The 16,559-nt window shown below is 37.7% G+C and overlaps 1 protein-coding gene across 1 annotated transcript; it reads left to right on the top strand.

Annotated features, from left to right (window-relative positions):
• Positions 1–8,590: 8,590 nt before the first annotated feature.
• On the top strand, positions 8,591–14,992 carry LOC113287514 (apoptosis inhibitor 5-like protein API5). The gene is made up of 17 exons (XM_026536292.1): positions 8,591–8,749; positions 8,856–8,967; positions 9,073–9,234; positions 9,464–9,563; positions 9,666–9,731; positions 10,072–10,169; positions 10,283–10,357; positions 10,504–10,653; positions 11,163–11,228; positions 11,328–11,393; positions 12,563–12,673; positions 12,963–13,052; positions 13,140–13,246; positions 13,670–13,781; positions 13,873–13,938; positions 14,020–14,126; positions 14,386–14,992. Exons 2-17 carry the CDS (start codon positions 8,881–8,883, stop codon positions 14,612–14,614), a joined length of 1,692 nt encoding a protein of 563 aa, XP_026392077.1. The 5' UTR covers positions 8,591–8,749; positions 8,856–8,880; the 3' UTR covers positions 14,615–14,992.
• Positions 14,993–16,559: the final 1,567 nt, after the last annotated feature.

Genomic DNA, 16,559 nt, shown 5'->3' with positions numbered 1-16,559 from the left:
TCTTAGTTTTGGGTGAGATCATATAAGGGAATCAAGTGCATAGAGTCCTGCTGGGATTCGGAGACGTAAGGATCGCAACCGTACCTTAATCAGTGTGAGATTGGTTAGGGCTCAACTACATTCCAGTCTGAAGTTAACTTGGAGTAGGCTAGTGTCTGTAGCGGCTTAATACAATGTGGTGTTCAAATCTGGACTAGGTCCCGGGGTTTTTCTGCATTTGTGGTCTCCTCGTTAACAAAACTTATGGTGTCTGTGTTATTTCTTTTCCGCATTATATCTGTTTATATAATTGAAATATCACAGGTTGTGCGTAAGTTCAATCAATTGTGAATCCAACCTTTGGTTGTTGATTGAATTGATTGACATTTGGATATTGATTTGTTATACCGTCCAAGTTATTTCTTATATTCAATCGGGCTCGCAAATTCCTATTTGTTTGATTATAGATTGAATTGAGAAATTGAGATATAACTCTTTGATATAGTTTTCTTAAGATTGAGTCTGACTGTCTAGTTGATTCTCTTGAAAGTATATTGGAGTTAGTCCATACAAATTGCTAAGCGAAATATTGGGGGTGGTTGTTAGACCCCGCTTTTTCAACTAGTACACCACTAAGCTTATCGAATGTTAGAACTTAGCCAAACGCAATTGGCCTAATCCGATTCCGATAAGGTTAAGAGGTAAAGTACGATAATATATCCAGTTTCAAAATCCGAAAAATCAGATTAAATACTATAAAAAGATACACGTCTTTTGTTTATAGTAAACTCTTTCCTAAGATAGAGTATAATCCAGCAGCTAAAATATTTTCCCTTTTCTTCACATACGACTTCCATATACAATCAAAACAAACCTAAGTTCTACTCCACCTATGTTTTATCATATCTCGATTATTTAGCCAATTTTAGCTGAATCCAAACACCATACCAAGCATGTTTTACTCAGTCAAGTGCAATTCAATCAAATCCAGCGATTAAATCTCCCCCAAAACATATCTAAACCCGATTCACCAACCAGCCACCATCTTCTTCCTTTCGCACCACGACTATCAATATAAGATCTAACAACACATTATTGTTCATCACGTGCCCATTTTTGCTCAATTTTTCGATTGATTTACAAAACCTGTATTCCCAGTGACGGATGCACATGGAGTCAAGTGGGGTCAGTTGAACCACTCAAATTTCAGTTTTAGTTTTAGGGACATACTCCCTTCGTACCTATAATATAAGCGGAATTTTGAATTTTGCTTGTCTCATTGACAGGCGGAAAATTATTTTCAAGATGAAAATTTCCACACATACCCCTGTTTATAGTACATGAATAATTGTGTTATCAATAGGAAAAAGGGTAAAACATGAAAAACATAAAAAATAATAATTATGAATTCAATGTACTTTTCTTTGTCTAAGATAATTGTCTCCTCCGCGTATATAAGTGGTACGGAGGGAGTAGATAATCTGTGATAATTCCACTCTTTCCCCCATTGAAATATCTACTCTTGACCCCACTCGCATCAAAAAAGAGATATTAACTGAGAAAAATAAAGGAAGTTAAAACATAATCCTCCATAATTGAGGTAATGAATTAATTTCTAAGTGAGCAATAGGTATACTACCACAGTTTCTTGTTCCAAAACCTGCACAGTATGAGAATCAAGTATCTCTAATGACAGAACTTGAGAAACAAAGTCATTCAACAATAATTTCGAAGCACATACATTCAAACCAATAATAGGTAAAGGAGAATAAACAATATGCAGAGGGTTAGACAAACCTTGCACAATCTCTTGTATCAAGGAATCCTCTTCTTCCTTGAAAAACTCAAGTGAATTACTCACCTCTTTGGTATCATGGTCCTCTATCAAACCTTGCAACAATTCTTCGTCCATTTATGCCTTAACCAAAGTCTAGACATCAACATCTTACAATCATGTGCAAGCTCAATTGGGTCTTCCACAATATGGATCAAATCGGTCACATTCTCAACACACTCATCTTCGTCTTCATTTTCAGACTCACCGATATCAGAATCGTCGTCAGTTTCCCAACATTTATTACGGCGCCGTTTAAGTTCCATACAAATGGTCCTACTAATTTCTTCGACAAGCTCTTTCGGGGCTTCATCATCTTCCAACTTGTATAATTTTTGTGCAAGTTTTTTGACGTTCAGACGATCACCACCATTGACTACAATAAGTTCTCTTTTTCATGACTTTTCCCTTTGAATGGGTGAATAATCATAACTACGATCCGGAGTCGGGTAAGAAAAAATGTTGCATGGTTTATGCGACATTCTCTCTATCACGGGAAAGTTGGTCTAGTCTTTGTTGCATGTCTTGTAATCCATTCATAGTCTGCATACAACTTGAATTAAGCCAATTAGAAGTAGAATTGTCCCACCTTGGTGCTTGACTTACATACCCACTACAAGGTTGTTGTTGATATGTATGAAAATCACCATAAGGTTCTCTAGGATATGCATCATAGCCAATAAATTGGTTTTGATTGTATCCCATAGATGATGGGAAATTGTCATAGTGTTGAGGAAGTTGAAAACCGCATCCATTGTTCCAATATGCTCCGTCCATAGATTGGTACCTGAAACATGATTCTCAAAACAAGGTTAGAACCAGAAATAAGAAAAACTAAATAAAACAAAACTAAAAACAAAAATAAGAAACCAAAAAAAAATAACAACTCGTTGCCTCCTCGGCAGCGGCGCCAAAATTTGATCGCTGTCGTATGCGTCAAAATAAATTACACTTTCTCACTACTCAAAATATATAATATAGAAAAGGTAAGAAAGGTTCGTTCCCGAAGAGATGACTAGGTTGTCAATATGTTTCGGTTTCTTATTTAAGCAAGGGGGGATTTTTCTGATTTTTATGTATCTAAAATAAAATAAAAACAAACAAGAAAGTAAACACGTAAATCAAGGATATAAAGATATTGGTTAAGGATTTTTTTTCATTCACAAACATGTTCTTGTCTTAATAAATATAATTGATATTTAATCTCTCATCATCAAAAGCCCTAGGATACCTTGATCGCAAGAATATCCCGCTAATTTTCTCTTATCATCAACAAACACATTAAAATATGCGAATATGAATTCTATCTAAGAGAACAACCTAACGTGTAAAATCACTAATCAAGTTTAATTCCCCAGATGCATTAAGTTCTATGAAATCAGGTCAATCAAAGCAATCGAATGTGTAAAAGCACTAATCCGATTTAACAAAGGTTATGATCCACTTGTGACTACTATGATGTATCACTAAAAGTAATTTTCACAATTATGTTACTTGCAATCACAAATTTATCACTTTTGCGTATAATAAACTCTAATATAGCAATTAAGATGAAAGTAAACTCAATCGATTCGCGACTCGACTAAATAAGCATTCAAATCATGTAACGATATTAATAATGAATCATAAACGATAATATTGAGACAAAACTAATTCATCAAACCTAAAAACATGTTATGTGAAATCAACTTAACCATTAACCAATAATAAAAATCTAGCTCATATATACGGAGTTCATAACAAGAAGAAAGAGAAAGGTTTTCATGTTTCTAAACCCTAGAACAAAAAAACAGAGATCCCCATAGAATAAAAGAGATGAAACTTGTTTTATATCCCACCTGCCTTCCCTGGTTTCCAAACCCAAGTCAAATCCAAAAGTAGGCTAACTATTACTTCTGCTTAGAAAGAGTCCACACAGTTAAGCCCACAATTCTGAGCCCATCAGGTATTTCGCATGTCAGTTCCAAAGAACTGACAGCTTAATCTCTTGCTCAATCATTTCCTCCAACTGCCGGCATCTCCCTGAAACCATCCCCATTGTCTTCTTCAAACTCGAGCAGCAACACCATTGTTATTTCAGCTCAACTGGTCTCATTGCATCACTTAAACATCAAGCTCTCCATCTGCCAACCACTAGCAATAACCACAATCAGCTCAACCCATTTCTCCTCCATCGATTGCAACAACCACAAACACAGAGCAAATACCCATTGCATCACCACCTAACTCAGCTGCATCATTTTTTTGCCTTCAATCCATTTATTAGCCATTGCCACTAACACCACCAAACCACCTGCATTTCAGCTCATTATCCACATCAGTTTCCTCCACAACAACAAATTTCATACTGCAGTTGCATACCAGAACCACCATCTGTACCATTTCAGCTTCAGTTTCTTCTCTAATACAGACTACAACAACACTAAACCACCTGTTTCAGTGCTGCATACCAGAACAACCATCTGTACCATTTCAGCTTCAGTTTCTTCTCTAATACAGACTACAACAACACTAAACCACCTGTTTCAGTTCCACAACCACCATAAGCTCAAGCCAACAATTATTATTTCCATTTCAACTCCCAGCTGCAAATACCACCAGAACCAATACAGTTCCATTCGTACGACAACATCCGAGCCACATTCCTCCTGCAGTTCTACAGTAACACCCATTTGACCACATCATCAACACATTGCTGCAACAACATCCCATTCTTCTTCTTCTTCTTCTTTGTTGTGCTCAAACACCACCTGCAATTGAGTTCAATATCAACTCACCTGCAGTAACCACAACCACCAATTACCATATACAACAACTTGAACTGCATCTAATCTCAACACCATCAATAACATCCACCCTACTTCACTTGACTACAATTTCTCAGCCACAAACCACCATAATCAACACCTTGAATATCCATCCAGCTGCAGCTCTAACACCACTTCTAACTGCATCTGCACTGTCATTGCTTACAACAGAACCGACACTTATATTGCAGCTTCAATCAACAGTTCCAAGGTCTCCTGCCAATTTCATTCACCATTGTCTTCACTCTCAGATTATTCTTTGTAATTGCTCAGAATCACCACCAAGTTCAACCCTTGTTCTAAACATACATCTAACCCAGCATTTCCATCTTCCTTCTCATCAAATCAACCATAACCCATCTTCTAATTTATCACCCCAGCTAACTCTGCTCAAACCCTAGTTTCAGTCTTACCAGAAACTACATCTTGCCCTTCTTCCCTTGTTGTTTCTTCCAGTGATCACCTGAACCCAAATTAAACTATCCTCAATTAATGGTATCACAACTCAAAACCATTGTAGTCTTCTCAGCTTCTTGAATCCACCGAAACCCGTCTCAGATTACTTCTTCTAATCTTCAATTTCTGCATCTCTATCGATCTTGTTAACAAATCCCCATCTGCAACTGAAGCTTACCCAAAATCTCTCCACAACAGTGAACACCACAGCCATCTGCTAGATTAAATTTAGTTCAACCGTTAACGTAATTCGATTCCTCCATCTCATTATCGTCCCAACTTCAGATCTCTTTCTCGATTTATCTCAGCAGCAACCGTCTCTCTGTATTTCTAAATTTTTGGTGTAACAAAGAAGATAACTCTCGATTTTATGGTTGTAATGATTACAATTCATATTGGCACCCTACCCTACTGGATAAGGGATAACCAGTTCATATATGGCTTGTCGGTTCCAGAGAACTAACAATTTATTCTTCACTCTTTCTTGCGTAACATAGCCCTGCTCCAATTGTAACTCGCATCTGATTTGATATTTTCTCCCTTTACTCTCCAAATGGATAACTTCTCATTTTTTCGCTTCAAACGACTTCATTACACCTAATAAACTCAAAAGCAAACATAAGATACATAATTTTCAGGAACACTCGCAAATAAAGCATAAACAATAGATAAATATCAAGGTGTTTACAATACCTATCAGCCGACCACTTGGGTGTCTATGTATCCCGTAGTCTTTGTAAATTTATCAGCTGTCCGGGTGTCTATGCATCCCGTAGCCTTTCGTAAATTCGTTAGCCGAGCAGGTGTCTATACATCCCGTGGCCTTTTGTAAATTCGTTAGCCGATCGGGTGTCTATGCATCCCGTGGCCTTTTGTAAATTCGTTGGATATCCAGGTATCTATGCATCCCATAGCCTTTTGTATATTCGTTAGCTGATTGGGTGTTTATGCATCCCGTAGCCTTTTGTAGGTTCATCGGACGACCGGGTGTTTATGCATCCCGTAGCCTTTCGTAAATTCGTTAGCCGACAGGGTGTCTATGCATCCCGTGGCCTTTTGTAAATTCGCCGGCTATCCGGGTGTATGCATCCCCTAGAATTTTGTAAATTTGTTAGCTGATCGGGTGTCTATGCATCTCGTATCCTTTTTCTTTCTATTTTTCAACGCCTCAATTTATTATTATAAATTATCATTCATAGGGAACAAAAAATAATACAACTTTCCTTAGTTGCCGGACGCCATTGTATGTTGCTGGGCTTTCAAGGGGAGGGACGCGGTTTTTTACTGGTATTCTTGCTTTATATATGTTGCGCCCAATTTGGTTTAATGACGAGGGATAGGGTCGTGTCCAATTGCTTGATCTACTATTTCGATTTCTCTTGCTGCGCGTTTGCGGTCTAAAATGATTCTAATGGCGAAGCACTCTATTGTCGGGTGGCCTAACTTTTGAAGATAGTGGCAGTATCTGATCGCACTCTTGTCCATCTTGTTGACATCTAGCACCGTCGGGGGTAGCTTGATTTCCTTTTTCATTACCCATTGTTCCAAGAGTTTGATTATCTGCTCCCAGCTGCACGGTAGAGGAGGTAGAGGGTTGTCTTGCCTCGTTCTTCTGAATCCCCCTGGTTTCCCTCGGTGGTCTGGGACGAGTCCTTCCGTCCTTTGACGATGTTGAGCTTTACGTTACGTGGTGCTTCAGAGACGGTGTTACTTGTGTGTTGCCAGGGGTGGTCTGTATGTGTTTCTTCAACACAGTCGACGATCCTCTCTGCTGCTTCTTCCAGCTCGACAAACATTTGGAATCTGAAGTTGATTAGGCTCCTCTTAAAGGAAGATGCCATCCCGCATATGGAAATCTCAACTAGTGCTTCTTCACTGATGTCCTCGTGGCAGTCCAGCGTGAGATGCCGAAATCGAAAGATGTATTTCCCTATTTCTTCTCTTACCCGTTGGCTGCACTTGCTTAAGTCTATTGACGTGATCTTTCTTTTGGCTGAATAAAGTTTCCTGAGGAAGAGGGCGGACATGGTTTGCCATGAGTCCACACTTTCTGCTTTTAAGTTATCGTACCAAGTAAACGATGTTCAAGCGAGCGATTTAGGGAACTCTCTTAAGCATAACTTTTCATTCGAGGCCTCATCATTCATTACTGATAAAAATCGACCAAGGTGTTCTCGCGCATTCCCTTGCCCATTATATGCTCTGAATTTTGGTGACGTGTAATCTTCCGGATATTTGTACTCGCGAATACTTGCTGGGTAAGGGATGCTCATGGCGTCGTAGTTGTCCTGTCTTTCCACGAGGTAATTTGACTCTAGGTATCTTGCCACGGCTTATTGTGACATTGTCATTGGCTCGTCATCCTTGTGTCCTTCATTCACTGTCATTCCCTTGGGATATCTTGATTTGTTATTGTAGCATGCTCCATCCGTCTTCTCAGCTTCTGTTTCCTCTGTGCACATACTTCCAACTCCTTTCATATGTCTTGCGGTGTTGGAGGCGAGAACTGTAGTGGTTGTTTCATTTGCTGTGTGAGCCTTCCTTGTATCACTCCCATCTCTTTATTCTGGGGTTCGTGTGATATCCGTTGTCCGTCCACGCCTTGTGCTAGCACTTCCTCTTCGTTTTCTTCTTCTATTATTACCTAGTCGAGATCAGCGGACTGATTAGTCGATTGATTTCTTAGCACGCCTGTGCTAGTGCTTCCTGGGTGCGTCATGGTGAGCTAGGCACGAGCCTCCGGATGTGGTCGCCAAATGTTGAGGGGTGAATATGATTTTGGTCCTACCTGTCCTAGCTACACCAAATATCTCCACTTTCTAGGAATTATATGAGAGAGAACTTGTTTTCCATTGTATTATGTACCTCCTTTTATAAACTTTCCCCAAAGCCCTTCCTTTTATGACATCATGCCATATGTCCTAAACCTCCTTAATTACCACTAATGTCATTCCTTATAATATAACCTCTTCATTTTCTATTAATTCATTCCTTATCCTTTTTTCCTTATGGATACTTCCTAGTGGACTTGGGCTTTAGTCCCCCAAGTCCCCAAGTTGGGTTTGGCTCTCTTTTAGGGGCTCCCTAACCCTGTAAAGGGGTAATAATTTTCATATATCAACAATAACCAACAAATCTCTCTGTTTGATGAGTCAGATTGCTCTACACCAAATAGTTGGACATAAAAAACTTGATTCAATTTTCGCTTCAAGCATTTACTTGATCCACAACTTAAATATGAGGGTTAGACGGTGACTCTCCAACTCCTTGAATCTCGAAGTTAGATATCATAAGAGTTAACCTACAAGTTGGTTCAAAATGGAAGTGTCAAAACATAATTGATGAAAAATTTGTTACAAATGGTTTGAAGTGGGTGGAAAAGAAAGCAAATCCCAAACGGGGCCGCACAACTGTTGCAAGCCCAAAATTTTGGTTCGGGATCACACTCGTCTCGTCTTACCAATCCTATTCGCAAGCCCTAATTAGTCTTCCCTTGTCTCTCTCAAACTCAATTAAGTAACCTTCAAATCAGAACATTTTTTTTTTTAATTTAAAACCCGGAACCAAACACAAACAAAGAGAGAGATAGAAAGAGTCACAAGTTCACAAATTCGTTCTACAGTTGTAGTCTCACCGGTTTCTGCTGCTTGTTTAATTGTCTTATCTTCTCTGAGTAATTATTCTCTCTTAACTGTGTTTATTATATATAGTATGTACGTTTTGTCACAGTATTTCTCTGCCCTAAATTTCTTACAACATAACCCCTTGGTTTTCTCTAGATCTCTATAAATTAGCTTTCAAGTGATGGCTGATGTTGCTGAAGATGGTAGTGACATTGAGAAGCTTTACGAGTACGGTGAACGTCTTAATGAATCTAAAGACAAGTCTCAGGTGACTTCCTTTCCCTGTTCCCTTTCTTCCAATTTCTAGGGTTTTCGTTTTTTTTAGGGTTTAGTGTTTGATGTTTTTTTTCCCTTTCTAATTGACTATTTGCAGAACGAGGCAGATTACATTGGTATAATTGATGCGGCAAAAGGGAGTGTAAAGGCGAAACAGTTAGCAGCTCAACTAATTCCAAGGTTCTTTAAGTTCTTCCCAACTCTATCCAGTAAAGCTGTAGATGCTCACTTTGACTTGTGCGAAGAAGATGAGCTTAAGGTAAACTATGTTTGGAAATGCTGAAAGCAGTGTGCCTTTCGTACTACTTTTGTTTGTGCATACTTGACTTAGAAATGGCTACTACTTTTGTTTGTGCATTACTTGACTTAGAAATGGCTGTATGATAATTCGGAGACACAGACCATCGGATCAGTGTTTGATACTTAACCTTTGTGCATCCGTGTATTGCTGATAGATTTTAATGGTTTCATCTTGTTGCTATTGACAGATCCGAGTACAAGCAATTCGTGGACTTCCCCTTCTTTGCAAGGATACACCAGAATATGTGGCTAAAATTGTGGATGTTCTTGGGCAACTTCTTCTAACTGGTAAATCAAGTGCTCAGAATCATTATTTAGGAAAATTCTTTAATGTGACAGTGTTCTTATTCTTTTTTACTTCTCTTATCATGTCACGTTTGATATTTCCAGAAGAAAATGTGGAGCGTGATGCGGTGCATAAAGCTCTTATGTCATTGCTGCGTCAGGACGCAAAAGGTACTGTCTTCAGTCCCACTGAGAATTTATCTTTGAGGTCATGTGATGATATTATTTAGACACAAGGTTGCTTGTCAATTTGATATTCTCTTCGTTAATCTATATGGTTTAACTCCTTTCTGGGTTGTGGTTTGAATAGATAATTTTATAAGACATGGTTACTGAATTCTTGATTTCCAATTCGTTTCACTATCTATTACTGTCATAATAGGCAGATATCAGATTAAATGGTTCTACATGCTGACTAATGTTAGATGGCTTTTTGTTTGGCAAACTGATTGTATATTAGTTTATTTTAACTTTTTAATTCACTTCTTCTGAAGACATATTTTTATTGCAGCTTCCTTGACAGCCTTGTTTAAGCATATTGAGAACACCGAAGAACCGATTCCCGACGACAGTATTCGTGAGAAAGTTTTAAACTTTATCAAGGATAAGGTGAGAAGACTAAAGAGCACTCACAGCTAATAATTAGTTCTGGTAGCAGATTTGAGCTGAAGTGGTCTATTATGAGTTTCAAATCTGAATATTTATATTTTGTTGCATTTTAGGTGTTTCCTCTGAAGGGTGAACTCTTGATGCCTCGAGAGGAAATGGAAAGGCACATAACTGATTTGGTGAAAAAGGTTGGTTGATCATATTTTTATACTTGGTAAAACCATTTATTTGTTGAATGATGGTTTTGTCTATTTCTGTTAACCGTTCAGATATTCATTTGCTGTTATTTATGTTCCTACTAAAGATGTAAATTATATTGACTTTGAAATTCCAGAGTTTGCAAGATGTAACTGGGGCAGAGTTCAAAATGTTTATGGACTTTTTGAAAAGCTTGAGCATATTTGGAGAAGGGACTCCCCCAGAGCGCGTGAAAGAGCTGATTGAAATCGTTGAAGGACAAGCTGATCTTGATGCACAGTTCGCTGTAAGTTTTTTTTTATTTAATTTCTGGAAGCAGTTGTGATATGAGTGGCATCTCTTTTCTTTAAGAACCCATTTTGAGTCAATTCGTGTGTCTGCAGTACTCAAATTCCTTCTTGATCTGTCTCATGAAGACTGTGATTGTAAAATTGCCATAAGTTTTATCATGCTTATCTATGTTGGCATGTGATTATTGGATACTGACTTAGTTTTCTAGCCGGAGAGGTCTTGACTTTTGAGTAAACAGTAACATAATGTTACACCTCACAAACCAGCTGCGGCTATTGGAAAGTGTGACCTTGGTTGTCAGAGAATGCTACTGCGTATTTGCTCATACAGGGCCTGCAGTTATAGTTTTATCGTTTTTCTTTTGATATCATCTCCTCTCCCCCCCTTCTATTTTTCCGCCGAGCAGTCTGTCTTGATACTGTTGCAACAGAACTACCTTGTATTTTACTAGTTGTGTGTTGGTTTCATAATTCAAGCTCATGATTCTAAATAATGGCTCTCCAGGTTACAGATGTGGACCATATTGACAGACTGATATCATGCCTACACATTGCTCTTCCATTTTTTATGGTAGGGACTGGTTTTTAAACAATTTCTACCTGCACTGGTGAACTGTATAATGTAAAGCTCGATTTGATCTCAACTTGTACATTTTGTGTATTTCTACAGAGGGGTGCACCAAACAGCAAATTTGTTAATTATTTGAACAAGAACATCCTACCGGTTTTTGACAAGGTAAATCATTATTAGAAATTTTTTCTTGTTTTGTAAACCAAATATGGTTAGTTGCAAAACTAGTCATAAAAACCGAAGGTGACCAAACTTGTGGTACAAAAACCCCGTTCAAATGTTGGGATCCATTAAAACTCCATCTTAAACAAAATTGATACAAAAACCCCAAATTTTTCAAAATTGGTACAAAATCCCCAAATTTCGAAATTGGTTTCATCAAATTCTTTGGGGTTCTTGTGTTACTTTTGTTTTTTTGGGTTTTTTGTGTTACTTTTGTTTTGATGGGTTTTTTGTGGATGGATAGTGACACCTTTGGGGTTATAACTCGCGGACCGGTTTGTTAATTGCGTTGTTTTTCCATGTTATTTATCTAAATTGCCGAAATGTGTGTTTTTAGCAATTGTTACATGTTTTTGCTGCTGTCATGAGGCTATTGAGCAAGTTTGCCCCCCTGCAACACTTGACTATTTTGCTTTCCTGGTACACCTTGGGTACCTTAGGAAGAAAAGAGTAGTTTGTTTGGGTTTGTTAAGAAGGTAATGGTTAATATCGAATTTGTGATCATGTTAGACCAAGTTAATTCAAGTCTTAAAGTAGTTGCTCATTCTTGAATTTCAATAAAGACTAAAACGTATGGGAGGATACTGTCTCTGTAGGGACCCTCCACCAAAGGTTCCTTGTGCAATAGTTAGGGATTGGTTAGAGCAAAATGTTGTGGTCAATAGTCCATCAATAGAAGCAAGGTTGGAATGGAATCTTTGTTTTCAGGATGATTAGAGTGAACTTAGGAGATCATGTAGTAGCTTTTGAGTCAGTGCCCTCTCTAATTTTCCTTTATCTGTGGTCCTTTAGTATAATGTTTCATCCTAATACAACTGCAACTACGAATACCAATAAATTAAAAGGTTCATTATTGACTCAGATTTATGCTCTTCTGTAGGGCATGGTGTATAGATGCTAGGAATTAAAGTAGGTGTAGGCATGTCGACCTTATAGAACCTCCTCACACTCTGGCATATGTTGTATGATATTTCTGTAATTTGAGATCAAAAATTTGAGATCCAAGTTTGTTTTTGTGGGTTAGATTCCTGCTATATTTATCACGTGCTTTTCATGGTTTTGTATTATTCCCGGGTTATTAAACTTCTGGTTTAATGGTGCTTTTCTGACAGTTGCCGGAGGAAAGAAAACTAGATTTGTTCAAGAACCTTGCTGAAATTTCTCCCTACACATCTCCTCAAGATTCACGGCAGCTCCTTCCTTCTGTTGTTCAGCTTATGAAGGTAATCTCTTTTGTTTTTTTTGCATTGCATAGATTTCAGTGACTGCGTGAACAGGTGGATACAGCTGTTTTTGGCAGAGTGAATTCGTTTTGCTTATTGTGGGTCATTGGATATGCATGCCTAATTTACAACCCAACCATGGGTTCTTCCACTGCCACTTTATTACCAGTTCATTTATGTGGAACCTGTAGTTTCAGTGGTTTAAAAATCAGTATTTATATTAGAAGGAGCTTTTACGTCGTTTGATTTGCTGTTCACAACAATTCTGTTTCTGATCATGTGTTCACAGATATACATGCCTCGCAGAAAGACTGGAGAGGATATGGACTTTTCTTGTGTAGAATGCTTATTATACACCTTTCACCACTTGTCCCACAAGGTTATTGGTTTTTCTGTTTATTGGTTATTGGTTTAAGCTAGTTAGTGCCTCATTGTTAATTACCTTTTCGATTCTACTCTCATGCAGACTCCTAATGCTACCAATAGTCTCTGTGGCTACACGATAGTGACAGGTCAACCATCAGACAGGCTTGGGGAAGATTTTTCTGAGAATTTTAAAGATTTTACTGAGAGGTGATTTATAGTGCTAGACATGCTCTCTTCTCTTTCCGTTCATGCATAATAGTGATTTTTGAGTGTTCACAAGCTTATTACAAAATAAATAAATAAATGCAGATTATTTGTTTATGTGTGGTTTGGTGCTATTTCTTGAAACCCAATTGTGAACCTATGAATATATTTTGCATTAACCGTGTAGAAGAATCTTCGAATATCCTTGAAATAAGTAATACTGTATATAACCTTTCGGACTGCAAATTCAAGCATGTCCATTGTTGAAGCTAGACTACCTATTTGTTGTGTACTAATTTGTAATCCGACTTACTATGTCTATGTAGCATATGTTAACGTAAACAACTACATGAAAGCTTGACTAAATTATATATTTCTTATATTGGCTGGAAACATCATCTGCTCATCTGCTTCACATGAATGCAGATTGACTAATTTGGAGGAGCTAGCTAAGAATTCAATGAAGAAATTGACTCAGGGGTTGGCAGAACTCACCAAGACGATGAATGCCGCTAAAACTGAAGAGAACGCTAGCTTTGTAAGTGTTTCATGATTTTTTGGAGTTGGCAAAGTGGGCCTACAGTTCAACGATAATTGTATTTACTGTTATTATCAACCATTCCTTACAGAAAGCAAAGCAGCAGAATTCTACCTCCGGACTGCGAACCTGCAACAATATTCTCTTAATGACAAAGGTAAAAGAGAAATCAAGTAGTTTGTATTTCGTACGGTAATAGAAATCTTCTGAAACTTACACCTGATTGTTTATGTGCTAGCCATTGCACTTAAAAGCACCTTCGTTTATTGGTGATAAGAAAAAGATCAATCTATCATGGAAAGAGACGGTTAAATCTACACCTCCTCCAACAACGGCTGCCACAGGGTATGTTGAGCACCTTAGCTTTCCTGCTTTCATGGTTTATCATCAATCACCTTCTTTATACACGTTTAGATGCTAACTGTCACTATTTTGCTAATTTCTGTGTCTGTTTATCAAGTCAACACTTGTCATGTCTTATCATTGCACAGGCCTTTACCTTGGCATTTCATTTATGATCAGTACAGTAATTTTAAGTCATACCCACATGTGTAATTGGTAACAAATGTTCTTTTTACCTGATGGACGACATATTGTATTTCAGTGTTAAAAGAGGTTCTACTGCTGTTAACGGAAATGATCCTGCACACAAAAAGGGGCGAGGTGAGGGAGGTTTGAGGAGCAACAACAACAACAACCAACTTGTAAACCGGGCCTTCCAAGGCTTGCCGCGTGGTGGTGGTAGTGGTGATGGTGGAGGTAGAGGTAGAGGTAGAGGAAGTGGAAGAGGCAGGGGTTGGGGTGGCCGGGGAAGAGGAAGGGGTTATTATTAGCCAATTTCTCTGTGACTTCTCGGTTAGGTGTACTCATACGTGGATAATATCATTCGGAAGTCTTAGGGTCCCATCTTCCATACGGGTGAACTACTACTGATACTGGCACTCTGCAATATTATAAATTTTCAGAGAATTAGAGAGGCCAGTCACGGATTCACTTCAAACTTAGATAGCTTGTTTGGTTTAATATTCTTCCCAAATTTGTTGAAACTCTGGGAGCTGCAGAGAATATGAGATTCATTCCGTTTTTGTTTGTTGAGCTCCCATCTAATCTTATGTAAAAATTAAGACTAGTTTTATGCGTGTTCCTTACTAATATTTTAATGCGTCAACTCTTTTATGAATTTCTTGAGAAAAATATTTTTATCTGAACCAGTTTCCTTGGTAGAATTATCACTTATAAGAAAACAATTTATTTTGAATCAGTTTGCTTAAGATAAAGTTTTGATCCTGTTGAATATTTTCAAATTTATCAAAATTATTTCTATGAGATAATTGGTATCTGAACAACTCTCTAAAAGATGTGTGATAACATTGTGACTCGAGGTTAAAGTCTTACAATGTTCAATTGGTTAAACTTATTGCTCAATTGGTTAGTTTCGGCTAACCTACATGAACATGTATCAACTCAAGTTTTTCATCAACCGTGATTATTGCCAAAACTACCTTAGCTTAAATCTAAAACAACCTTGATCTTGAAAGTTTATATAAGGAGAACCTCAAACAATTGGGATCTTTGAATCCCTGATATTATTCTTGTGTATCCTGGTCACAAACATGTGATCAATTAATTCTAGTGTTTTTAGAGAATTAATCAAATGCTAATTATCTCGTAGAAATAATTTAAACAAACTTGAAAATAAAATCGACATGGTTAGTAGGTGTACAAAGTACAAATACCATTGCTGTTCGTGAGTCGGTTCAGTCACAGTACGCGTACCGGTTTGTAAACATTTAGCCAAACCGAGGTCAGGAGTTAACAAAACTTTTTAAGTTTGCATACCAGTTTGGAAACCTTATGACTGTCACCTGTTCCGTTCCGGAGTTCACAGAACTAAATCGGTTTGTGTATCGGTTTAGAAACACAACCGAGTTCAGGAACATAAAACTGTTTCATTTTATGTACCGGTTTGGAAATTAATTCCGGTACCATAAACACAATTCAAAAATGGTTTGCATACAAGTATGCATACCGAACCTGTTCACGAGTCAAACAGATTTTTGTATGGTATACAATAAGAATATTATGCGTACCATAAATCTGTAAGTCGGTATGTATAACTACTCTGCTACGTGTACGAGTACATGTAATACGGGTTCAGACTTATAACAGTTTCCCCAGTAAGAATGATACCACTGTCTTGTATCCGAATCTGTAATAGTTCTATATTTCTCTCTAAATCGATTCGAAATATTCCTGAATAACATCAATGACACATATCACTGTTCCAGGCTATTTCCGAATGATAAATGAATCATGAATTTGATTCCGAACACTACATTGTCCTTAACCGAAATTCATCAAGTATGAACAAATGTTCATTAAGCTTAGTCATTATATTTCGGGAAATTCGACAACTAGAAAATTAGTTCTCGACTAGAAATTCTTGTCTATGCATAATAGTCTGATTAGTTATGTGACATCGTCTCAAATGATAGAAAAGTGAATATAACTTGAGATATAGGTGGTTCAATCTTCACTTACATTTTGTTGATGAAGTTCTCCAAAAGCTTCGGTTGATCTTCGCCTTCAAACGGTAGAAAACAATGATGACTGCTGCGGTCCATTATTTCTCAACTACATTTCTATCTAGTCCGAGACTTCAACTAATTCTAGACTAGAAATCAAGATATAGTTTTGACAATTAAATTTTGCAACAAGCTTGAGATAACAACACTTGTGAGTTCGACCGAGCAATGCTCTAACATACAGTTTGGTATT

This window comes from Papaver somniferum, chromosome 6 (assembly GCF_003573695.1).
Source record: "Papaver somniferum cultivar HN1 chromosome 6, ASM357369v1, whole genome shotgun sequence".
Classification (NCBI taxonomy): domain Eukaryota; kingdom Viridiplantae; phylum Streptophyta; class Magnoliopsida; order Ranunculales; family Papaveraceae; genus Papaver; species Papaver somniferum.
This window is presented reverse-complemented; position numbering and strand designations above follow the sequence as displayed.